Consider the following 26750-nt stretch of genomic DNA (forward strand, 5'->3'; position numbering starts at 1 on the left):
TGAAATGCAACACCTGGGCTAATACTTTGTTTTCAACTGCAGTGGTCATGCTTGGTACTCTTCATTCCTACTCTTCATGAGTTTGTAGTTATCAAGCAATATTAAAAGGTAAATACAAAAGCCTTTTACACCAGCATTATAGTCCTGATCTCTCAGGACAGTCAAAACCGCAGTTTTATTTCTCTGCTACTTTTTTTTCTCAACTTGTTTGCACATTTTTTTTTCTAGAATATCCTTACAGCAAAGGCTAATCTGAAAGACTTTTGTTCATCGAGCATTGCCTTTCACTAATAAGCATATCCTATTAGAGCTGTAGTGTTCCTCTCTGGTTGTTTGATTGCCCATCTATGAAAGCTTGTAGCTGGTCCACTCAGCTTGAATAAGGTGAAAATGGACAGAGGGCTCTTCAAGACCCTGTTCTTCTGCTGTCTTGCAAGATAATTTAGAGCTAGTAATTCGCAAAAAAACTAGCTTTAATTTTGTCTCATTACTACAATGGTTCAAGAAGGGAAAGAAACCAGAGGGCATCTAGCTGTGCCAGTGAAGAAACATCTCTGTGATTAGTGAGCAACTTGTTCATTAATTCCCAGTTCAAAACAATGTTTTCATTATCCTATTTTGCTTCTGCAGCCGCCACTAGCTTAAGAAAGATTGAGCTGTTTATGTGCAACTTAAAATGGATGTCCGAGCCATTGCTTTTTTAAATAATTGCTTTGTATTGCTGACTGATTTTCTACTAATCAGGCACAGTTACTTAAATGATGCTGTGATATTCACACTTTGTCTTCTGTTCAGTTCCAGGAAATTTGTCTCATGAGGATTAGACATGCTGCCATCTGCAATACAGACATTTCTATCAGCGGATATGACCAGGAAAACCTACTGTTTGTGAGTAATTTCTTCTAAAAATAAGCACTGTCTCTTAAAAGTGAAATGGGAGAGTGACATGTAGCTTTAAAGCTATTCTTCTAGTTAGTAGCAGAAAATAACCCACATCTGTGACTATTCTGTAAGGCAAATACCTTGGGCATGGAGCAAGGTGCTAATTCTCTCCCAGCCCAAACGCAGACTCTGAACCTCCATCCCACAACAGTGCTGGAGGAAGGAAGGATTCAAGGGTCTCCAGCCAATGGTTCCAGCTCCATTCACTTCTAGGGGGGTGTGGACCTCTCTTTTGTTCACACTGTGGAGAGGAACTGCAATAGCAAGGGACAGGGGAAGGGCACGGATACCCAAGTTGCTGCGATGGGAAGGGAAAGCTAGCATGGGTCAGATTAAGGGGCAGGATCAGACCACCTGTTTATCCCATAGGACCAACCTGGGCAGGTACCGAAGCTTGCATACATCCTCTGAAGGGCACAACACACCTTCTTTTGCAAACTGCTAACCGAGGGAGTAAATCAGAGCTTGCCATCAGTAAAGTAATATATGACAACTCTTCTTGTCTCCTTCTTAGCACTAGGTCTTTTGTGCCACCAAGAGACAATTAAATTGACAACAAATTCTTAATATGCTTGCTCTAATGACAGGATTTTCGTCACTCCTAGCTGCACCCCTGCTTTAGCTTCAGACAGGGTTGTTACCTTTGTAAATACTGCTCAGGCAGTAATGCATTAGGCACAAACAGTAACTGCCAGTTATCATCCTTTCCCACAAAGCCACAGGGGGAGGAGATTTTTGTCCCCTCTGTTAGAAACAGGCCATAAAAAGATCACAGATTCAGTCCCTGGCACAATTGAGAGGGCAGAGACCAGTGGCCAGGAGGCAGGGGGCAGAAATGGGGCAGGAACTTCTTAGAAAGGCAATGAAAAGGTCAACTAGTTATAGTCTGTGAAAACAATAACCAGTAAATAGGCCACCATTTAACACCCTACTTCTATGTTTGTACTTAAGTCATTAAGTCTCAGTGTGACCAATGAAAGCCTTCATTTGCAGAAGTACTTAGTTTCTGGTTTGTCTGAGGGAAACAACTTTAGAGGTTTTTTCAGGCTCCTGTTTGGTTTTAAGGCAGGGCCAACCTTGTCTGTAAAAACAACGGCTTTCTAACAGGGGCACCAAAAATATCTGGCAACTTTGACTTCCAGATCAGAGAAATAATCGCTAGGGACACTGCAAACAGAGGAAACATCTTCCCACGCCCTGTGGCTCCCTGTCCCATTGGCAAGAGTTCAAGGACAGTCCATTATCCACCCTTGGTCAGGAGTCAGTGGGGCATTTCTGGAGTCTTGTACTTGGAAAAAAAATCCATGGAAAAAAAATAATCTTCTTGTAGTCTTAGCTAATGGGGTGAACACAACGTGAAGCACTCCTCTGCTTTCTGAGAGTAGGACTCATACAGACTGAACCAATTTCTGTCTTCCAAACTGCGATGCTTACCCATATGCATCTCCTAGAGCCAAGCTAGTAAACAAATAGGGAAAACTTTTTGCACCAGGACTCTAAGCGAAGCAGAGGGGAGTCTGCTGAGCAGAGGCAACCACAGAGCCAGCCGAGACGCACTGTCCTGGTGCATTACCTGTGCTCTGCTGCAGGCACAGCACCCTCCAGGCAATTCCACTGATGAATGGGCTTAAGGGGCACATTTTTGTGGGTATGAGCATGAGATGGCAGAATCTGAGCTTTTAAATTAGTCTGATTTCAGATAGTTTTGGTCTGGGAAGTTTTTTGTAACTTGCCCAAGCTACAAAAGGCATGAAAGCAACAGGAATTTAGCTGGAGGGCATAATCTGGAGAGCACATAGATGATGCAGTACAGGAAAGAGTTGGGAGAAATTTGTGGAAAATTATCATACGAAAATGATTGGTTGTCAAAAAGAATTTCTTTACAAAGTGATGAACTAATCGAAGAAAGTGGTAAGAAATCCTGGCCGCTTGGACCCTACAATTACTCCGGGTGAAGAGAGAAACAGTCTGCACTGGCTGGACCTGTTCTTCCTCCCAAAAGCCAGAGCTCTGGGGCAGATCTTTCAGAAATATTTTACAGCACAGCTCACTGTGCAGCCTGCAGGCTGAGGCCAGTTGTGTGGCCATTTCTGTCCCTAATGGCCTGATCCACTCCAGCCCATGTAAATCAGTGAGAAATATTCTCACGGGAAACTGGTGTCTTGAAAAACGCCCTGAAATACAGCAGATAAATCAGCAGCAGTGTTGGCATTGCATAAAGGGCAGGGTGAATAATAATAGCAACAAAGAACTCCCAGCATCCAGAAAGCGTGGCAGAGGTTAGGCCCTGCCACCAAGACAGTTGTTCAGAAGAGACTGAAATGTTTTGAAGGAAAGCTCAGAAGGGCAATCATGCAGGGAGCTACTAAAGGGCTCTGTTTCAGCTGCAGCCCCCGGGTGCTAGGCGCTGCCGGAGGATGCTGTCACAGAGCATGGCCTCTTCAGCACTTCTTCATGTGTCTCCAAGCATGCCCATCCCATAGTCCACCGCCCCTTGCAGGTGGTTCAGTCCATACTGGTGGGCTGCGAAAACTGAAGCCTGCTCCCCTGCAGCCTGTTAAAAGGTGCCTCCAGCATCCTGCATTCTGGCCAGCTCTTGATCCCCTCTCTGGCAGCCACCTCAGCCATTTTCAGCTCAGTGAGTAACTCCTTTTTCTATGGAAATTCAAGCCTGGAGCTGGAAGCTCCCACCATCCAACCTCACCCTCCATACTGCTGTTGCAGCACATTGCCAGCACCTCCCTTGCAGACCCCTGCCATGTTCCCACTGGCCACTGCATTCCCAGCAAATTCTCCCTGCACCCCTTCAGGGAAGCCTTAGGGCAACACATTACCACAGCTACCTTCACTGTGCACTGGCGCTTTGGACTCTGGACAGACTGCAATACTCTCAAAAGTATCTGTTCTTCAATGGATTATTTTTGAATTTCTTCAACAATTAATTCTTTGTCTGTACCCTGACTCATTGAGTCTGTACCTCTCAAGTAATGCATGCTAATGATCATCTGCTCTGGATTTTATAGCTAGTAGTGGTGAAAGATGAAAGTCCAATATTGCCTATTATACTGGGGCTACATTCAGATATTAAAAAAAAAGCAACCCTCCAAGATGACATCTGTTGTAGCCAAAGTTCATATATTCCTTCATGAAAATTCAACTACATTTGCAATAGATGGAGGATGATTCATGCTTAAATATACAGCTGAATGCCACTCAAAATTCTCTTTTTTCCCTAGTCCTTGCTGTTCTGCGAGTCCAGCCAGAGAGGAACTATGATCAGTGCTAACAAATCTCTGTTTTCTCACCTTGCCCTTCAGCATTTCATCAGAGGTAACAGTAAAAGCTGGTTGCTCTTTTGACATCATGCAAATAGCATTCCCTTGCTCTCTTCTCCTCTCTCCAGCCTGCTTTATCTTTCACTGCTCAGCAAATCTTCACATGAAGCTAATGTTTAGCTGCAGAAATGAAGTGTATGGAGAATATGCTTGAATACAGAACGTAACAGGACTGTCACTGAATGGCCCTTTTTGGAGAAACTGGCCCCATTTCAGTGGTTAGCAAACAGCTGCCTCCCAGCTGAGATTGATCAGCTAAAGAGAAGGTGATACAAAATCTAGCAAAAGCGATAGAGCGCTGTGAAAACTGGAGGGCTTCTTTCTGGCTGTACTCTGGAAGTGCCCAAGCCTGGGCATTTACATCCCAGCGAAGGATGCCTGGGTGTGTATGAGTATCAGACCTGCTTCCAGCAGCTCCCACTGGGAAGAAATGGGCCCCTGCAGTGAAGGGATGACGCTGCTGAGTGCCAACTAGAAGAAAGCAGAGCTGAAGCCCTGAGACAAGTGCCCAGATTGATGTCTGGCACAGACTCCTGTATCGCTGAGCTGCAGAAGTAGATCAGAAACTTAAGAGAGAGACTGTAGCATTTCTATCCAAGTAGCAAGTACTTCCTTGGATGATCCTCGATTTACAGCTGCTGAGTGTCTTCTCCTTTCTCTTGGTCACTTCTGTCCCTTGGTCACTTTGGCTAACATCCAAAGCCAAACTGGGTCTCCTGCTCCACCTGTGCAATGCCTCCGGCTGAGGTGGAAGCTGGAGAGATGGATCATGGGAGAGGGTAGGGTGCTACAGCAGCCATTGCTATCTTCCTTTCTGAATGCCTGCAGTAGCAAAGTGAGGTGGGACCGTTCTTCCATGGACTCATGTCTCCGTTACGTGTTTCTGATGACTACAATTTGCCGTAATTCAGAACAAAGTGATTGCAGTTTTGTGGGGGAAGATTAGCCTGCTAAGATGCCAGCACACCTCCAAAGCAGCCATAGCTGAATTGTCAATAAGTTGGTGGCATGTGGCACCAGGTTGCAGGAATGAGACAGGGAACATGATATCCATGTAGGTACCCTACAGAAACCATGGAAGAAAAAAAATGGTGCTGGGACCCCACAGACAGGAGAGCCAATGGAGAAAAGAATGCAGACATGGAAACCACTGCCCAGGGGAGTCTGGGGCTGAGCTGTGTTTTGCACAATACAAACTTCTAACATCTTGCTTATGTCACCAGTTAAACGGGAGATTTTGTCTACCAGAAGCAAAGAGGCACTACCAAACGTCTGGTTTTTTTCTTATTATTATATCATTCAGCTTTCATGTGCCCAGGAGCTTCACAGCAGGGAGGATGCCTGAGCGGGGATTCTGTGAGGTTCCAGCCCGGGATTGCGCTGGTGAGGGAGGCCATGTCAAATACGTCACACCAGGCAAGGGAAGCAGGATGCCAGCCAGGAACCATGAAGACTACTTTGAAGTCCGTTTTTGGGGTTTTTTTTGTCCTTCTTTCATGTCTCAGAATGTTCTGACTTCCGAGGTTTTTATGATTGCTCTAGTAATTGAATGATTCTCTGTGGGAATAAAAATGTTATTTACGAAAATTCCTTGCAAAAAAGCGACAATTAACTACCAGCAATTTTTGTAATGCGCACTGCAATCATAGCTACCAGAGTGCTGATTAAAACCAAGGGCCACCCCTGCAGATACATGGGGAAAATCACTCATGGTCTCTTGCAAATTGCAATTTCACATGCTGGCAACCCACCAAAGCGCCCTGGCTCAGGCCTGGCCAATAAGAGCATGGAAACAGCTTTTTCATGTTTTTCTCTACTAAAGCTTGGTGTTAATGGAACAGGGTGTTCCAATAACCTTTTAAAAGGTTGGACTAATTCAGTTGTTTGGGTTTGCGAGAGCTGAGATGCATTAGTCCGGTTATTGGGTAATAAGTGAAGGGAGGCGGCATAGAGGGGAGTGGGGCAGTGGTTGAACGTGTTTTCACGTGTCACTTGGTATAAAAAGACAAATGAGCTGACCAGTGGGGAATTTGCTTGCTGACAAGGGACCAGTGGACACCCGCAAAGTTGTTGTCTCTCCCTGGCATCACCAGTCCCTGAGCCAGGCTGCACCTGCGCATCTCCGGTACTATCATCCTGCGATGAGAGGGATATGTAGGGATGAATAATTCAGCTGCAAATCAGCTCTCCGACTGCACTGCATTTTTTTCTGGATTGCTATTTTTAATTTAGATACTCCCACATGTGTGTGTGGTGGATTAGAGACATATGAGAAATAAGAGAAGGTGGCTGATGCAGGCAGGTAACAGAGCCTGGGGGTGGTGAAGGTTGAACAAGCGCTGGTCTAGACCAGGTCCGGTGCCACCTTCTTGCCAAGGGCAGCATGGGGCTGAGCACCTCTGAGTCCTACGTACTTCAGTGGGAGCTGAACGTGCTCAGCACTGCTTGCTTAGATTTACACCCCTGTGTTGGCAATCACAAAGAAACAGTGGAGGTGCCTGTACAGTTATAGCTGGGGCTGGATGTCAGGGGATCTGGATTCAGTTTTGAGGACTGCTACTTATCTCTTTTGCACAAAACTTGTAAATCCTCTCTCTTGTAGTTCCAGATACATTAGTGGGAAAATCATTACCACTGCTCCCTTTGGTCTGCCCCACCTAGTTACAATGTCTGGAGAGGAAACCATCACTGCTTGTGTATAGCTATAGAAGATAACTCATGGGGAAGCCTCTTCTGTTGTAAGGTGGCATCTTCCAATCATATTTTTTAATCACGAACTTCAGAAAGAGTGTTATCAAAATGGTTTAAGAGAAGAAAGGTTTTAGCTGCAGCAGCTCAAGAAGGAAGTGAGGGACGATAGGAAACAATGGGACAGAAAAGCTGTCGATTTGGGCAAAAGCAAAACTATCATTACATGCTCATCTTTGTGAGAATCCAGATTTCCAGAAGAGTCTGGCTGGCATTTTGATTTGTACACTAGTTCCTACAGATTATAAAACCAAAGATCAAAGCATAAAGGCAATCCTGTCATGTCTGAGGATCTCTTTTTCCGCCTACTGTGTATACAGTGTTTTCCAATAAATTACTTCAGATGAGACCTAATACTAATAATAACTGCTTTTACAAAGTCTAGACTGCTTTTGCAAATCCCTGGCTGGTAAAAGCATTCATGTGTTCCTGCGGACTCAAGGAAAGCTTTGCAATTTAGAGTAGTTCACTCTATTCTTGTTAAATTATAGAGAGTCTCAACTCTTCAGCTGTAAGTGACTGGATATGGGGAGTCTCTTAAAAATGAGATGAGAGGGAAGCAAGTATTTGAAACCCAAAAGTGAAATAACTAATGTGAGAACATCCCATAGACTACCGCCAGGGTTGGGGAAAGTATCCGTGTTTCTGAGGCATGGTGCACTGTGCTACCTCTTCTCAGCATCTAAATAAAGGGCTGTATGTAAGAAAAGTCCTTTGCTTCTTTCTCTATTTCTTGATCTTTGTGATCAAGAAAATTCTGGACCTATTGCTTAACGGCTCAATTCTAGGTCAGGAAAATCTGCTGCTGCTCCCAAATTTTTGGGGAAAAGAAGAGAACTAGAAAAGGAATCTGTAGGCATGAAGAAGCCAACATTCTTCACAACAGAAATTTCATGACTAATGATTCACAAAGCCTGGTGGTGAGTTTTTACCATGTGATATCCAGGAGACTGGAACAAAAAACACTCTCAGTTACACTCAGTTCAGAAATAGGTCATTAGTCAACCAGCTAAATGTCTAATAAGCTCCATTTATCATGCACCTTTGGCCTCCAGACTTCTCCTGGGAAAACAGTGAGCACCAAGTACACACCACATGGTGGCTTCTCACACCAACATTTTACAATGAGTAGCTACAATTTTAAAACACAAAACAAGCCAGACAAAGGTTTGTCTTTCTTTCCTAAAACATGAATTTAATCTCCAAAAACTACACTTGCCTGCAGCCCCCAAACAGCAAGCTACAGCACTGAAATGGAGTCTGGCTTGAGATACAGAACCCTTGGAGGCATTAAGGCAGGAACGGATTGGTTTATATCACTGGAAAGCCAAGACTGTCTACTTTCCTAGGGGATATAAAGCATTCAGTTTGCAGCTGGTACTTCACAAGATACTGAGACATAGCACTGCCCCAGAATTAGCTTTTGCATATGCACTGCAGACCATTTTAGTTTCTAAATTTTATCAAAAAATTAATTACTTCTCTCTAATGGCATGTCTCAAAGCATGATGCAGACTTTTTATACACCTTTTTTACCCACATAATTCTCAGTCACTCCTTCCAGATTTTTGGAAAGTTGTTGAATGTAATTTTTTCTTTCTAGTTGGTCTCCAATTTTGCTGAAGCTCAGATGGATAGAGCGACAGCCACTAACCAGCGTTCAACCTGTGAATAAGCTGTAGTACAGTCACTCGGTAGACTTCTGTCAGGAAAACACTGACATCTGATTTCCTGCCAGCAATTTGGTAAGTCATAGACTTCTAACAGCCTGTGGTAACCATCTCCCAACACAACTGTGCAGCCAGTGTCTGTGCTGGCTCCTAGCTCCAGGCTCCCCCAGCACACAGAGAGGTTCCCTGAAACTCCACTACATTAGGAAGATATTTTGGAGACATCACTCAGCACTTCGTCAGCATCAGTCCAGGTCATGGAACTCTCTCAGCACGCCAACATACATTTGTGACACTGGGTGTACAGGGGTACCACCACTCGTGCATGCAGTGCCATGGCTCCCCAGTGTCCTCTGAGTCCCAGCATGTCCTGCAGTCCAGAAACTGCTGCTGAATGACTGTCCACAGTGTCCTGAGAGAAGCATCCTGTGTGGGATTAACACCTCAGCCGCAAGCAGGCAAGCATGGGAGAAGCCCTTAGGATGAAGAGAAATGAGGAGTACTTCAATGGAAGCCTGAAACTGAGTGAGAAGTACTCCTCAATTTTTCTGTATACAAATGATGGGCCATTTTTTCTCCACATACAGCAAAGCACTTAATAAAGAACAGGCAGTAAAAATCCTGGACAGGCCTTAAGAAATCTTAGCACTGAATTCATGTAAAAGTAGTGCTAATGTGGGCTGGGGATTCTAGGTGTCAAGCTACCTTCTAATCTTAACTCCTCCAGTGGGCTTTTGAATGTTAAAGAGTAGAAAACAATATTTAAATTAGCATAAGGTTAACAGTATAAGTATTGGGTTTGCAAAACACATGTAAAAACTGCAAACATTACATGCGCTGCTTAGACTTGGGAATGTTAACAGGAAAAAATACATCCAAAAAAACCTTTAGAACTAAGAATCAAAAGTAGGAATCTGACTGTATGGGCTGTATATATAGAGTATCTGAATCGTGTTTTGGTATTTTGTTCACTTCATGCAAATTATTTTTCACAAGTTCAAGCTGAACTAAAAAAAACAAAAAAAAAAAAGTAGAATTTGGCTACTGAAGCAACCCTGTACTTCTCATGTAGGACACGATGACAGGACACACAGACAGGTCACCTCAGCATCCCTGTGGGTCTGCATAGCTAGAAGCAAAACTTGCCTTGAATTCCAGAATGTAACTTGGCATTGTTGAGTTTATTTATGGCAACAGAATCTAAAATGAGCTGTACTCTCCAAAGAGACACTCTCAACTGTTAAAAGTTGCACTCATGTAAAAAGTCTTACATTGTTGAAATATAACTACTTAACTTTTGAAATATATTTTCTTTTTTTTTTTTTTAGATATATCATCTAAATCTCAGACATCTTCTATTAAGAAGCAAGATACTCCACTTTCTTAGACAGTTTTTGTGACATCTTTTCCTATAATTTCAGCTACAAAGAGGAAATGAGTGGCAGGTTTTATAACATCAAATCCTGAAAATGAGGTGTTAATTGGTATTTAGGAATTGCAGTCCAGAGCATTCAATCATCCTATTAGTTATCTAATTATTGGCAAGCAAGAGGATTTCTATCTAGTACCAATGGATCTGAATAGCATATGCATTACAGCTAACAAGACCATTCTGAGTAATGGACTTCATATCTCCATAGTCTATGTGGCATTAAATATATCTGTTTGATAGCCACATTAAAAAATTAATAAAAATAGCAAAAAAAAGGACTAAAGTTAAATCATAGTAGATGATCATTAGGAAAGACTGACAGACTTCAAACAGCATCCACAATGCTTTACCAATCCTGTTTTTCTTCCTTTCCAAAGAAAATTAAATTAAAAATTCCTTTAACAGGACTCAGAGCTGAAAATAGTGCTAATGAAGAATGTAAGGTATCTGCAACTGCATGAGACAGCAGGGGATCATAACAGTGTCATAACTTTCCCAGCTGTAATATATGCAGTATCCTAAAGCAGTGCAATAGTCTCCCTGCTGGACTGTGAGCAGGCTTCCTCCCTACCCTGTGCATACCAACCCTGACATAGTGGCTTGCTGGGTCCAGTATCTAGTTGCTCTTGTGCTGGTCCTGCTTGGACTCCCCCAGTTAAACAGCCTTCACCATTCCCAGATCTGATCTGAACCCTTTCTGGGTCCTGGGGCTCCCAGCCCAGCAGTTGTTTCCTCCCTCTGCTTCACTATTGGGCTGAGAGTCTGACTTCTGACAGCAGGTTATTAGCAACTTCACTCCTATTAAGACCTTCCCATTGACCATCTCTTGCGTTTGCTGATGATGGAGTCCTTACTGTGTCAGTAGAGAGCAGCATACAGATCTGGACAAAACATCACACTCAATGTTTCATGAAATTTCTCAGGCTCAATTTATCAAGCTGTTCTTATGCACTGTTGGCTTTTCTGCAGATTTTCCTCCCTGTCCTGGCATCACGAGAAGCAGCAGATTGGTAAAAGAACATAAAATATTAATTTTAAAATGCAGAGATGTCCTGCAGCTTTCACATCTTCACAACAGTCCATCAAGCCCACAGGGCACAGCTGAGCGAGGTGTTGACAAAAGCTATCCTTAGGGGAGGCCAGCTCCTTTCTTTGGCTCTTTCTGTAGTCAACAGAGAGAGCAGGGGTCTGACTTAGGTACCCTGTGTTGCCACTGGATGAACTTTCTCCTTGAGTGCAAAGCCTTCCTCAGCTAAAGCAGGCCCTGGTGAACACTGTCCCCAGCCCCATGCCCAAGGTGGGCTTCACAGGCATCCCACACACGGCTCCTCACTGGCCCAGGACAAAGAGACCCACACAATCTGGCTACCTTAGGTATAAAATGGACATAATGTCCTGGCACAAGAAAACAGTCTGCTTGTCCTTTGCAGCACTACCTGCTTTATCACCCCAACAGCAAGTAGCTGCCACAGCTCAACTGTAAAAAAATGCTGATAAGGAACAGCGTTGAGTCACTATCCATGACCATCATTCCTGGGCTTAGGTCATTCTTGAGTGAACAAGTGATTTTCTTACAGTAAAGTATGAATGAAGGTATATCCTGTGCTGAAATTGCATGTGCTTTGCTTAAATCTGGTTTTTGGGACAGGAAGGCACGAAACATCCTCTCCTGCCCGTCACTAGCAAGTCATTTCAATGGGAGTAAGGAATGCTGAGTGAGCTTATCCGGTACATCTGGTACGCCTGCAAGCCATGCAGGCAGTTTTGCTGAAAAATGTGCAGAAGAACCCTCCCCCTGTCGAAATGTAAATTTTAATTTTTATTAAAGCATAATGAGTTTCGAAAGGGGAGCAGAAAGTGATTTACAGAAATGCCAACTTTGCATTACATCTATGAGACCTTCGGGTTTCCCACTGTACTGTAGGACAGATAGCACAGCTGTATCTGCCTTACTTTGCAAGCTAATTGCTAGCAAGCAAGGCTCCCATTTTAAATATTACTTCACAAGGTAATTTAGAATTTTTCCAGGGAAATAAGGATTTGGGTGACCAGTTACAGTATTTCAGGAGGCCACCTGCATTACCAAACGTAGACCAGACCCTGGCTCTCCACAGAGATCATGCCACATCTTCTTTTCTGTTAATGGGTTGAATTTTGTCCTAAAAGTTGCCAGAGTTATTGGAGGGGGGAGGCTGTTTCCGCTCCTCTGGAAGGTTGTTTGAGGACCTCTCTCATCCATCAGTGAGAACCTGCTCTTGCTTTCCAGTCTAAATGTAATATGATTACTTGGGGTTTTTTATTCTTTTCCTTAAATAGCTCTTCTCTGGTCCTCTTAGAAAGAAATCAGTATCCTACCATAGCCTTTATTTTTCAGACTAAGCAGCACTTTATGTCATCTCTCATATGACATGCTTTATGGTACCTCTGCACTTGTTGCAGAAGAATTCATCTTTCTTAGAGAAATGTGACAGCAGTTGTGTTGCAGATCTGCATTCATCCATGCCTCTACAATGAAACTTTCTCTTTCTGCTGGAAATATCTTGTCTGATGTATGCTATGAGCACGTACGCCTTCTTCATGGCTTCATCCTATGGTCGATTCATAGTCACCATAGTCATTGTCTACAACACCCAGAGTTCTCTCCACCCGAGTCATCTCTTGTCTCCCTTAGAGAAGAAATTCCTCATTAACTCTGAAGTGCACGCCCTGACATTCTGTTCTAATCAAACACTTCTTTCCATTTATCTCCCTGTCAGAGTCAGAAAGGTTTTAATACATGATAGTCTTCTTCCATGTTAGCAATGTCCCTTCATCTTTAGATTTCAAGAGCACGCTGACTTCATAAACTAATATACTTAATGAAAATATTACCAGCACTGGTCCTAAAATTGACCCTTGAGGAACTCACAGTAACTTGCTTCTTGGCTCTTCTCTTTTCCATCTCTTCCTCTGCCCTTTCCCATCAGTCAGTTCTTCCCCACCCTTCATGCCCTCTGTTAACCTCCATCTTCTTTTACTTCATTAATATTTTCCTATTTAGGAGTGTATCAAGTGCTTTGCTAAGGTCCAAATGAGATTTACCACATTTTCTATTTTGAAAAATCCATTATCTCATTTAAGGAAAGCTATCAGATTATTCTGGCACCATGTTCCCTTGTTAAACCCAGGCTCCTTTCATCTTGTTTTCTGTTTAACTAGAAAGACTAATTTAATCATTCTTTCTCCTTTGGTAATTATACTGTGTGTAGAAATACAGAAAAAAAAAAAAAAGAGTTAGATCATGTTTGCTTTCATCTGGGGCATATTTATATGTATGTATATAAAACACGCATATATGTATGCGTATGTGCACTTTTGTTATGTGTTTACATATATATACACAGACAACATATACACATACATGTAACTATGTGTATACAACAGCTTCCAAGCTGCACTGAGCTTTTTAGTAAATATTAGCATCTTAACTTTTCCATACAGTAAAGATCAAGTAACGCTCATTAATTTTAAGACTTGCAGATATTTTCCTCCTATTCTACTCCAGTTCTTCTGGAGCCAGCTGACAGCCAGCTGACAGCCAACAAGACAAACCCAGTGTGCAGGATGATGTTACCCAGCGCTCAAACTGTTTCCTGCTGTCAGATATCATTACAAAGTTTAAGTGCAATCTGGTTGTTGGATGATTGCAATGATGAAGTATGGCCGTCAGTGTAAAAAGCTGGTTTAGTAGTCACAGTGAATGGAAAATATCCATTCACCACTTACTTTAAACATGAAGGCCTAGTTCTTAATGAAAGAAACATCATCACATGACAAGGGTTTAATTAATGGGTGTTTGTCTTGTTATTGGTTCTTGTCTGACATGGTAGCACACACTTTTGTAATACAAAAATGTACTGTGAAAGAAGGTGAGGAAGAGGGGCACAGCGCCTCCTGTAAGGTGGCTGTCCAGATGGATGATCTTCTCCCCCACATATGTATAGAGGGTATGTACCGTATCAGCGTGGCAGCCTTCACTAACGGCCTCAAGCAGCTGGAATCGCCTGCCTCTTGGCACACAACTGACCCACCATCCCAAATGACAGGCTTTGAGAAAGAGAGGAGAATGAAAACCCAGGTTTCCAAAATTTGCATTCCTAGCTGTAATAAGGAGACATAACATTCCCAAACGCATCTGAGTTGCGGATAGCTTAATGACAATATGGTGTCACCATAACCAGAGTCCACCAGTTTGTGAGGACTGGGCTCTTAGCCCTGTGGCTGTAAATTCAAAACTTTAAACAGTCTTACAAACAGCTTTTTTTCCAGATTAAAAGCAAGAAATGTAGAGCTTTGACTGCTGCAAAGGGGTAATTTTGCTCACCACTGTGTATAACTAGTTCCAAGCAACAGCAAAATTGTGCTAGTGAATTAGAAGATGGCCAAGATGAAAATACAGCACAGATTGCTTTGCTTAAAAACTGGACTGTTGATGAAAGGCAAAATAGTGAAGGTACATTCATTCTGATAACTTCTCCCCACCTGTGTGCTCACACCTACTCACAAACTTTAGTCTGAATCAGTAAGAAGCTGCTGTCACAGACACCGGTCTGATACCTTTGTGTGGTACATTGAGGATGTGCATTTTAGGTTAAATGCACCTCTCTGCAAACGCCCAACACAACACAGGTGCTGCACAAAATCCCCTCGGAATAAGACTCACCTAGGACTCAAAATGGACTCAGCGCCATGACCCAGCTCTAGGCTTAGGGACCAACATCAACCTGCTAAAACAGCACTGATAAATACGATTCCACTAAGTCTGGATCTTGCACATTTTCAAAAACCTTCTGTATCTTTCAGTGGTTTAATGAGTGGCACGGGGACAGGCACAGGTTCATGGATTTTCCAACCAGACAGGGCCATCCTGCTCACCGAGCACAGACCCCCGGATGGTGGGGAGGAAATTGTTGGCTTCTTAATTTAGCTGATCTCTTCTTCCATTGACACATTGTGTGAGTTCTTCATTTTGCAAAACCAAGGAATAACAAACCTGTGCTGGTTTGGATGACAAGAACCTCCTCTGTCACCCAGGCCAGTTCCTGGCTGGAGCGGGTGTCAACCATTTCATGTAATACCCATTATAAGCAGGTTAAGCTCCACCCCTAGTGATGTGACCAGCCTTGCTCAAATCCATTCCCTTCTATCCCAAACGTATAACTCTACCTCTTCTACCTGTTTCAAGAGTTTATTCTTCCATTACCACAATATTTCAGTGCTTTTAAAATAAAATCTGCAAAAATGAAGCTTCTGTTGATCTTCATGGGGTCACTCAGAATCCTTACCCTTGAGATCTAGGCTTGAATGGTGGACATGGCTTTGAGAAGTTATTTTTTTTAATTTAGTCTATTAATTTCTTGCTTTTTTATATTCTCAAGTGTATTCTTCACATCCCTGCAAACCAATCACCTGCATTTTTTAATCTGACCTTGTGTTTTAAAGCAAAACCACTAAATACATGTATATGTAAACAAAGGCAAAATGAAACCCAGAAGCAAAAGCCACTCTCAAGGAGTTTAATGGAAAAAAACAAGCAACTCTTTAATTACATTAAATGGGGCTGGGATCTGAAGTATGCAGGCAATAAAAATTATTTTGTATTCCAAATGCCGGGTTTTAATCCTCTTTTTGTAGGAGGCTGGAAAAATACTAGTCATGTTGTTGATGTAGGAGCAAAAGAGCAATGCCAGGAAACACAAGCATCAATTCTGGTAACTATCAGCAAAGGCAAAATTATACTTGTACGGAAATCTGGGAAGCATGTCTATTTAAGTGACAGGCAACTGGGGTACTTCTGCACACTTCCCAAACAGGAACTAATGAATTAACTAACTACTTAATCATCTCCAGGCTCTGGCTTAACAAAAATGCTAACAAACAAGTTAGTGTAAAGTCTAAAAAAGGAAATAGGGGAATATCAGCCTTACGGAAAACAGTTTAGTACCAAGGTTATTATTAAGGTAAATACAAATGTCATTATATCATTAATTTCCCATAATGAAAGGAGACTCAGTAAACAGTCCAGGTTAACAAGTAAAACCCACAGAGGGAAGCTGGGGATCATGGGAGAGTGGGGTAGGTCCCCTGTTTGGAAAAGTCTGAGGATGTCGTGTATTCATCCCGTTACAATACACCCCACCATTTTTGGGGTTCATAGTCTGATATTTTGGCTTAAGCCCCTGGCACATCTGAATGCTCTTGAATATAGAAATTAAAAGAAGAAAGCAGAGGCATAGTAGCCTCAAAGCCCTCTGTAATTTTCAGCCGTATATCAAGCTCCCTCTCATTTAGAAACAGTGTAATTGCCCCTGATCATTTTCTCTGACTCTTTTTCCACTTGTCATATATATAGCAGGTGAATTACCTTCCTTTCACAACCTGGCCAACTTTCCACCCATCCAATCATGCAGACAGGGCACAGCAAACAGGAAAATCTGACCTCCTGTTGCTGGAAGAGGAAAATATCTCAGAGAGGTTAGCTGACTTGGATGAGACCACAGAAGAAAGTCAGTATCAGATTTTGGAGGAAAGCTTTGGTGTGCTTTTGGCTGTCCTCTTCATATCATGGGACAATCATTCATTGTCATTTCTAGGACTTATTGCTGACATGGGATCTCAGTGTTTTTAAAACGATGATGCCAAACAGTTAGTGCTTAATAGATAGGCAACTCACCACTATTCTTACCATGAATAAGCCAATAAACAAGCTCAAATGCCAAGTAACAGTGTATATCTGCATTGGTTTTGATCCTCATGGATTATCATACTACTCAAAACACCTATGTTCTTCTTTCTTTCTGAGTATGCTTCTGGATGGTCTCAGTTTTTCTCACCTAGTTTTAATTTCTGTTTATAGGTAATCTTGCACCTTGTTTAGCTTCATCTGATACTGGCTGCCTTCCTCACTATTAGAATCCAGACAGCACAATAAGCTTCAATAAAATTAATGCGAAAGTGACACAAATTAAGAGTTCAATATATTCTCAGAGTAAGTTCCCAGTAGTATCTTGACAGAAGTCATCTTCTACATGTCCTGAAGTTACACACAATTTAAATTTGTGTCAAATGTTCTTGGCTTGTTTTTGTTAGCAGCTAATCAAAATCATACCAGCAAGTCCTCCCAGTATTCTGGAATAATAGAAAATGGTATTATTTGTTTTTTAATTTGTTTTTTGTTTTTTTGGAAATAGTGGGTGCAAAGTGGCACCTATAGCCAAGACCTGGCACAATACTGTGCCTCAACGCATTTATAAACCCCTCTGGCAATACCCATTTCAGCCTTATCACAAGCTACGTCTAACTTTACCCAAGCCTGGTTTGAGCTGTTTCATAATATGGCGAACAGAGAAGTGCTGGTGGCTCCACGTGGGCCCAAACCTAAGTGCTCCCGAGGTATGGCAGGTCTGCATTTGTGTATAGCATCCACCTAACTTCCTTGGAAGGATTTAAGATTGTGATTAATTTAGTATTATCTAAACAGATTATCCTCAGCTTCAAGCAAATGAAATACATAAGTAGATTGTCAGGATGAGAAAGCAATATTTTAGTGAAATGAATGGATTAAAAAGATAAGACAAAGGTCTGACTACTCAATCAACTATAATCTTGATGGCAGGCCTTGAGAAATATAGGTCAATATGTTTAACATTAAATACTTCAACAGTCCAGAGATTGAAATTTATTTTAAAAACCGTAATTCTGAATTTGAGGCAGTGATTGAACTTTCAAAATGTTTTCAAGACAACATAAGACAATTCTCTTGTTATTTTGCTACCTCTGCTTACTCTGAGCTCTACCGTGTTGTCTCCAGTTGAGGTGACACACAAAGTAAAGAGGTTTTCATTTGCAAGCAAGGCCAGCCAGTTCTTCCACATCAGGTCCCTTCTCTTTGGAAGTGGGAAACTCCTAGGTTCTTGAGCTGAACCCAACAGGAATCACAAATCACAGCTGTGAGCTTAACAGCCCGCCATACAAATGAAAACGAACTTCAACAAGGGTTCATCTTAATAGGCCAGGCAGGGATTGGATACACTTCTCGCTCACCTGTCTTTTCTTAGCAGGCTGTAACCCTTGCAGAGCGCAAGGAGCGAGCAGGGACACAAGCCCTCAAACGGCACCATGTGAATCAGGAGAGTGCCAGGGCCAGGGCCAGTGTGAGGGAAATCATCCTTTGAGGTGAAAGTATGTCCCAGCCAGTCATGACCTCTCCTTATCCTGGGGAAGGGTCTCAGCCAAGGACTGCACTGCCTGTCCCCCCATACCACAAAATGCCCTGTCCTCTCCCAGCCCAGCAGCTCAGAGAGAAATAAGGAATAGGAAGGCCTGTTAGACCAAAGTCACCATCACTTGCTGAAAGGGACATCAAGAGGAAAGCAAATTAAAATTATGCACACAGTCCTGATGAAACTGTGCTAGTTTATAAGTAGGGTAAGCATCAGAGCTGCTCTCAGTTAATTTTTGCAGTGAAAAGGTTAAATTTTAAGCATACTTGACAGGTACACACAACCAAGCAGAAAGCTTGTCTCGGTAAATACCTATTTTTAGACATATAAGAAGCACCTATCTCTAGAGTACAAAAAGGTTCACAGCACTATAGGCATTGCATTGCATAAACAGAATATGTTGGTTTAAACTCCACTGGAAACACAACAGTGAAGAAAAAAAGTTTAAAAATTAAAAAAATCAACATTTTCCAGCAGCAAAAGCACACAGTCCACAGGAAAAATAAAAAAAGATGTATTTTTTGTTCTTTGGAGGCTACTAGAAGCTACTTGCGGTAATTGAAAACAACTCTGAACTGTACAATGTTGACAACAGGGTAAGATGTTGTTTTCCAGCCAGAGGTAGAATTAATTATGCTGCTTTAGATTGGGTTTATGGACTTCTGCTTTTTTTTCACATTAGTCCAAAAGACATCACAAAACAACTATTGGCTTTATTTCAGAATTTGACTCTCAAAAAATAAATTACAGAAGGGAAATAAAATTATTGAAGACAAAATGCTACCGAAATCTAGCCCTAAGCTGTATGGTCACTTTAGAGTATCTGTGTATGCTGTGAACAATATTAAACAAACACTGTGCAATTTATACAGAGATTCAATCCTGGTTAATCTAACCCTTTTATTTACTGTTGATCTTCTCGGTTTGCATGTTAAGTATCTGAAATACAGTGATCCGGTGACAAATTCAGCCTCACGTTGCCCAGCACAAGATCCTTCAGACCCTTAGGAGTGCTCTTACATGTTCCTCGTGTGACTACCGTGCTTTTCATCCTCCGTCCTCCTCATCCAACACCTACTGAAACATCTGCAGGACTGAGGGGCCAAGGACTTCACTGCTACCAAGCTGCCTTTCCCCGAGGCAAAGACTGCGATCTTAGTAGACCCTTGTAACATATAAACCCAGCATATGTCTATCTGAGGTGAGGTGCTCTCTGGCCTTCTAAAAGGCATGCCTGTACCTAAAACCCATTAATTAGAACGGTCGCTACTGATGTCTAGTAGGTTAGTAACTGTTTATCACTGTTGAAATTCAGTTTTTGCCCTACATTTTGGAAGGAGACTTTCAATGCGGGCTCTGAGGGGATGCCGCCTAAGCAGGCACAGCACCCGGCGGGGCTTCGCGAAGGGCTGCCGTGTCAGAGGGCCGCGCTTCCCTCCCCTTCTGCGGGGCTCGGAAACACGGGAGATATCCCGCAGGATTTTAAGGCTTTCGGACCGGTTGGTCCCGGCTGAGGGGCTGGGCTGGGCTGGCCTGGGCTGGGCTGGGCTGGCCTGGGCTGCAACCGCCCGCGACCCGCCCGTCCGCCGGCCGAGGCACCACCGCCCCCCGCCCCCGCCTCGTTAGAACCCGCCCCCGGCCGGGGGCCGGCGCGGCGCGGCGCGTGCGCGAGAGGCGGTGCGGAGGCGGCACATGCGCCGTACCGGCCGCCCGCGCCGGAAACGAGGCCAAGATGGCGGCGCCCAGGGCGAGGAGCGGGAGCTGAGGGCGGGTGAGGCGCGGTAGCGGGCTCTCGCGCGCAGGTAACGGTCCCCCGGCGGCGGGCGCGGGGCTCGCCTCTTGCCAGCTACAAGGGCTCTAACTGCCGCCTGTCTCCGCTCTTCCTCACGATCACCCCCCCGGGCGGCCTTTGCCTCCGGCGCCTGCAGCCGTGCGCCCTCCGCGCATCCCCTCGCCCGCGCCGTCAGTGTCGCTGTCCTCGCCCTGCCGCTGCCGGCGGGGCAGCCCCTCGCAGCCGGCTCTGTCAGCGGCCCCGTGCCCCGCAGCAGCCCGCCCCGGGTCTACCGCCCCACCGTCACCGCTCTCCCGCTCGCTCTTTCCCGCCGAGGGAGCTGCCTGCCCCCGTGCCTGCTTCTCTGGCAGCGGCTCACCCCCGCAGGGCTTCTGCTAATTAACTGCAGGGAAGAAAAACGTAGGGTGTTTTTTGTTGGCTTTTTTAAATCCAAATTTAAACCGCAGGGAAAGGAAGGAATTTGACTGCCTGCCTCACTTGCAGGGTGAGTGAAATGTGCTGGCCCTTACCAAGCAATTTTCAGTACCTTAATGTAGTGAAGGCCACCTCTCCTGTGTGCTTATTGCACCTTTCCAAAGCAGGGGCTCAACCTTTGTTCCTCCGTCAGTCCAGCCCCTTCCTCCCTTCTTGGCACACCTGCCTGAGTTGGACAGTTTGGGCTTGTAACAGGCTCCTTCGAAGACCGACCCAGCACTGGGCTGGGGTGCCCTTCTTGTTCTAGTCCCATGAGCACAAGCCTGAAAAGGCAAAAGCACTTAGAGCCACCTCTTTTGCATTTGGTTATCCCCTGTGCTACGTGTCCTTGCTTGGCCTGTCCTTGCTTGGCCCATCGTGTGACTTGCTGGTCATCATGTCTTGTGCACGAGGGGGTCTGGGAGCAGGAAGGAGGCCGTAGAAATCTTTCTTATCCAGTCTGTGTGTTTAAATGAGCTTTGGTCTAATGCTGTGTGACCCAGGCTGCCACCCCTTTCCCACTCACATCCACCGCTCTGACCCCTGCTCGTGTGACCTGTAGAGCCTGAGGTCACCGGAATGTGCCCTGGCAGACGTGACATTGGCACGTCTTGAGCTGTGCGCAGGCGTGGGGTCTAACTTGTGTCTTTTCTGTCTCCCTTCAATGAAGGATTCCCATGTGCATAGCTGCTGTGTTTTAAAATGTGTATTTTGCAAATCAGCAATGCTGAAAGTGTCCTGCCCTAAGGAAGTGCTCCTTTCTGTTGTAAAATAAATTGAAGTAATAGAAATAAGACATAAGTAATAAGGAAATAATAAAAATAAGCAAACCTGTGAAGTAGTGAAATGTTCTTGGTAATTTTGAGTTGAGTGAGTAAGTGTGTAAGGTTATTGAGGGGGAGAAATTAGGTGTTTCCTGAGTAACCTCTGTGCACCTGCACCAGGAATCCTGAGTTCAGTCCTGGATTTATTATTATTACAAATGAGAGAGATTTTAGAAATTAGCAACAAAAAATTCAGCGTACCGTCATGATGTATGTAAATGAGAAAATGTTTAAAAGAGCCTGCTTGATAAGAGAGAAAAGGTGCAATTCTGTAGATATGTGGTGAGACAGGCAATGAGGGCTTGTGTATGCACATGTGGTGAATGTTAAGGAACTATACCTCCCACTAGCTTACTGGGGACCTAATTTAGGTGGTATAGCGATTATTTCTACTGATAATGTTGTTATCGTATGGGGAAATACATAAATAAAACTGTCTTATACAGAGTTTCTCTGCACAGAGATTTTATTCATGTAACTGCAAGAAAAATCATGAACTGACTGAAATAGCTTGGTACAACATATAGGCCAAAACTTGAAAAAAAAATCAACCATAGAAGGTAGGAAATATTGATGTAAATAAAGAAGTTTTTTAAAAAAAGGAATTGGGGGTGAAGATGAGGAAGAAATCTTAGAATAGGGTTTTTTTTAATGCCATATTTTCTACTGTAGGAAGTAAAATCAGTAAATATCTCATTGAGACCAATCCCAAATGTGCGGACTATTTGATCTTTCTCACATCTGCGTAGTTTTATTTTAGAAGTCTCACTCTAAAGCATAAGAGGAGTTCTTTTAACTGAATTTTTAGTTGAAAGAGAACTGGATTGCTTTACTTGCTTGACTTCTTAAATTATATCTTGTCTGAACAGTGTAAGTTTCTCATGCAGTTCTTGCAGGAAACTGTACTGACGAGGAAGCCCGTAGCAAAATAGTCAATTTAGAATGTCTAGTTGAAATCTACTAATTATAGTCATCCTCCCCCATCTCTTTTCAGTGATGACAAATTCAGTAGTTTTACAGGATAATTTCATCCAACTTCCTCTTCTCCCTTTTTCATTCTGAATTTTTACTAACACCATGTTAGCCATCTTTTTCTGTTCAGGCAGTTGAGCTTCTTGAACCTTCAACTGACTAATCCTCCCTTTATGGGAGATAGAATGCAAGAATTGTATCTTACTAGAGGAGGAATCGAACAGAACAGTTTTGTTCCGTGCAAGGACCACAGTTAAGCTCTCTTGGCTAAAAAATAAATGCTTTTATAATTCAGACCCATGGGAATAAAATGCAAGTACTGTGGAAAACAGCCAAGCAATCTAAATTAAGCTAAGATATGTTTCATAGCTACCAAATTTCTGTATAATCATAATAACCACTGAATTCCTGTTATATTGTAGACTGAAATACATATTTTTGTCTTTTTCAGGTATCATAACCTTAAGAATGCAGTCAGTTTGTCAGAGAGTTGGCCCTTGTTCTTCATGTTTGACGAGACAACTAAATGGCTTCCTGGGATTAATTAAATGGCAGAGAAGACTGGTTCCTGCTTGTGTCAGAACTATTTACAGTGAGACGGGGAAATGGGAAAAAAGCTATGGGTTGGAGACAAGAAAAAGAGTTGAAAATTGGTGGCTCCCAAGAATAAAGGATCAGTTCTGCAGAATTTCAGAAACTGATGTAAGCATTTTGAGAAATTTGGAAATTACATGTTCAATATTTTTGTTTTCTCAAAATGAAATTAATTGAAACTTACTTAGTACAGTTGGCTTATAATGATGAGATATATAATACATTTCAGGGGAAAATACTTCGTGTGATGGTAGATTATTAGAAACAGTTGATGAAGTAGGTGGAAAAATAATAATAAAAAAAAATCTTGAGGAAAAACACAGTGATAAGCAAAGCATGAACTTGTAAATTTAGGAAGTGTTTACATAATCAATTCTTTCTTTGTATATTATACCATGTTTAGGAATTAATTATTTAATGCATTGAAAGAAATATCTTCTACATTTATAACTTTTGTAAACAATTTTCTCAGGATCTTCCTCCCAATGGTTATAAGAAATCTATTACACTACACACTGTGACTCATTAAAATCTATGTTAAGGGAAGATGATTTTTTAAGAATATTTTCTGGTTTATAGTGTCAGGAATAATGAGTGACTTGCAGAAAAAAAAGTTTTCCCATGCAATAAAAGATCTTGAAAAAATGGTAATCTCGGTCTCTGACTCTTTTTGCCTTCACAATTATGCTCAGTCATACAGGTATAAAAACATTTCTGTGCCCCTTCACATTTGTTCTTCTTTCCTAAAATGTGTCCCCTCTCCAACAAAAAATTGGTTCTATGCAAGTGTTGAAAAGAGAAAAGAGGCTTGCATTTTCGGAGGAAGAAGACTGAGATGAAAATGGTGCGCATGCATACATATATCAGGGAAAGCAGTAATTCAGGCTTGTGCCTTTAATATCTGTCAATATGTGTATACATAGGTGTCATATATCATACATATACTAAGTTATAAATTGTATTTTTAATAATATTTTTTGTTTTGTCCTTACAGTTGAAGTAGATTTAATAACATATTGAGAGGCAAATAGTATATAGTGCTGCAATGAAATATTCAGATTATTTCTAATCTTACTGTTACTGGACAAAAGTGATAAAGAAGTATTATTTGATAAATATGAATAGAGTTTTGTTCAGAATAGTAAAAGCTGCCCATAATTTTTTTCCCCATTATTAACATAAGAAAAATAATGTAGGAATTTATCAAGCATGTATCAGTGATAAATTCAATGGTAATCAAGATGTATTAGGAATAATTTGTGTGAGAGAGATAATGTTTGATTTCTTCATAACTTTTGTCAATTTACTCAAACCTAACTAAACGAAATTTTTACCTTCTTTTCACTGTGCAAGATAGTGCTTGTAAGATGACTTTGGATCTGAGCATACATAGTAAAACTGAACAGTTTCACTTCAGTGGATGATTGAGTCAGTCACTCAGTGAGTTACTGCAGGTCAGCTGACAAAAAGTAACTGGCCAGCAGTGAGCTCCATGTTTGTTTTAAATACAAAGTAAAACACTTATTTAAACTGTTGGAAGGATAATTTAATCTGTCATGTTTTCAGTTTTTGGTGGGACAGATTAAGAGTGCATAGATAATCAATTACAGATGCTATGGTAGGGAATGGTGATTTGTTAAGCTGCAGTTATGTTAATGTATCTTTTGTTGAGTAAAAGTTGATTAAAAACAATTTTCAAGTGCCATATAAATATCAATATAAATTGATGAGATGGCAGCAAAGTCTGGTAAAACCTCTCTGTTTACAGCCCCAAAGAATTTGATCTGATGAACTTTGTCAGTGCTCACTTGGATCAATTCCAGCAGAACCTTGTTTATCTTCACGATATTGTGTAGTTTATAATGTGCACGTGTATATATTCAAGTGAAATGCTAACTCATGTAGTTACAACTTTCTAAAAATTTCTTTCTAGAAATCAAGACCAAAATTTTATGTGCTTTCTATGTTCCCATATCCTTCTGGAAAGCTTCACATGGGCCATGTTCGTGTCTACACCATCAGTGATGCGGTAGCTCGGTTCCAGAAAATGAGAGGGATGCAGGTAAGAAAAGATTGGCAGTAGGACTGGGTGGCTTTTTGATGTTTTAATACAGTAATTGGTCAGGAAATTAGTATTTTCCAGAATCCATGAAGGTGAATGTTTAGTTGGAATATATGCTACAGATGCATAGATAATGACCTGTGGAGCTTTGAATATTGAAATTTGAGACATTTTTAAAAACAGGTGGTGTTCAGAACTCACTGTTGATAACAAATTGTTAAAAGCTATCTCCAATGATACAGCTGATGCTGTGTCAGCTACCTGAATCTACTGATGTACAGCACAGTGTCAATGAGATGTGTGGGCCACACCATTTCTATGAGAGGAGACTGAAGACCCTACTGCTGTCTGGGTGGGACTGTGGGGGAGGAGACGGTGTAGCTAGCAAGAGAAAACTGAGACACCACAGAAGTCAACTTCTTTCACCTCTTCTGCTCCTGAGAACCGGTTGATGCCCTTTGTCAGACTCAGAGGGACATCCTGCTCCTCTGTGCCAGCTGGGAGGGAAACCCTTTCTCATGACTGCTACAAGTCAAATGAACAGGGTCGTGTCACATGTCGCATCGTGTGGGTGTAACTGTAGAAGTTTGTGTTCTGTAGCAGCTGACCCCTTGGCTTGCCTGTTTCAGCCTTGCTCATACATACAAAATGCTGTCTTCTGAAGGTGCAAGACTACGAGGAAGGCTAAGATTAGCTAACTTGCTGCATCTTCCCTTCCGTGTCCCTCTTTTCCAGTCCACCCCATGCCTGCCGTAATTTTTCCCTTGCTCCCTTCTCTCTTTCCGGTAGGTAGAAGGTGTAGCTGAGAGCTTAGTCCCTGCAGTGTTCTGCAGTAAAGGGTGGCGGGTAGAATTCGAAGGATGTAAGGAAGGTGTGGGAGAATTGTGACCTGAATGACAACCATATTAAGGAGGAAGAAGACATTTGGTAGAGGGAAAATGTTGAAAATCTGGGAAACAGTAGGAAGGAGAATGGGAAGAGAATACCCGGTTTTGGCATAAGGAACAAAAAGGAAAGAAAGAGCTGTAGGCAAGAGTCTAGCGTACGACTCAGAAAGGAATTCTCTCTAATGTACAAGAGACAAAGAACAGCTCAAGAATATAGGAATCAGAACCTCAAAAGAGTACAAAGAAGATGAAATGGAGAAATAAATGTTAGTTGCTGGTTGTGGTACTAAGTACAATTTCCTTGCTACAAGTGCTGTAGAAGTGTAGTGTTTCCTGGATTTATCATCATCCATGAGATTCTTAAAGGTATTGTCACTGAATTATTCAGTGTGCTGCCTTTCCAAATACTGTGTATTTTATGCCAATGATGAACATACCGTGCATTGAGTATGTGCTGCTGCTTTACAGAAATGCGTTCTCATGCTTTTAAAATTACAGGAAAAAGAAATAACTGCCTTAGACTTTAAATGAGAAAAAAGCCCAATGTCTGTTGTAACACTAATCTTTCCGAACTCCTCTGAATGACCAGAACTTAGATCTCACTAAAAAAATTGAGCTAACTAGGTTCTTGAGGGGACTTTTGATTCTTTCTTGATGTTAAGACCAGTGGAGATGTTATTTCAGGACATAGCTCATCTCTCATCAATAACAGTGATGAGAGAGTGAAGATATCCACTAAATTTCTATTCAGAAAGATGAAAACTTGCTTCCTCTTGTA

General features: G+C 42.3%; 1 protein-coding gene across 9 annotated transcripts in view; it reads left to right on the top strand.

Annotated features, from left to right (window-relative positions):
* Positions 1-26750, top strand: part of LARS2 (leucyl-tRNA synthetase 2, mitochondrial) — a 145643-nt gene that overhangs the window by 35352 nt on the left and 83541 nt on the right. For 2 of the 9 annotated variants that reach the window (XM_074859433.1, XM_074859439.1), the window contains exon 1: positions 24955-25085. Coding sequence is in view for 6 of the 9 variants with exons in the window: in XM_074859389.1 (XP_074715490.1) it covers positions 22898-23131; positions 24957-25085 (363 nt within the window). In the remaining 3 variants the exon portion in view is untranslated. Of the gene's footprint in view, positions 1-795; positions 889-8752; positions 8771-19485; positions 19590-20098; positions 20191-20225; positions 20665-22880; positions 23132-24954; positions 25086-26750 lie in introns of those variants that run through there. The other 7 variants (XM_074859389.1, XM_074859416.1, XM_074859408.1 and 4 more) reach the window with 7 other exon arrangements.

This window comes from Strix uralensis, chromosome 1, assembly GCF_047716275.1.
Source record: "Strix uralensis isolate ZFMK-TIS-50842 chromosome 1, bStrUra1, whole genome shotgun sequence".
NCBI lineage: Eukaryota > Metazoa > Chordata > Aves > Strigiformes > Strigidae > Strix > Strix uralensis.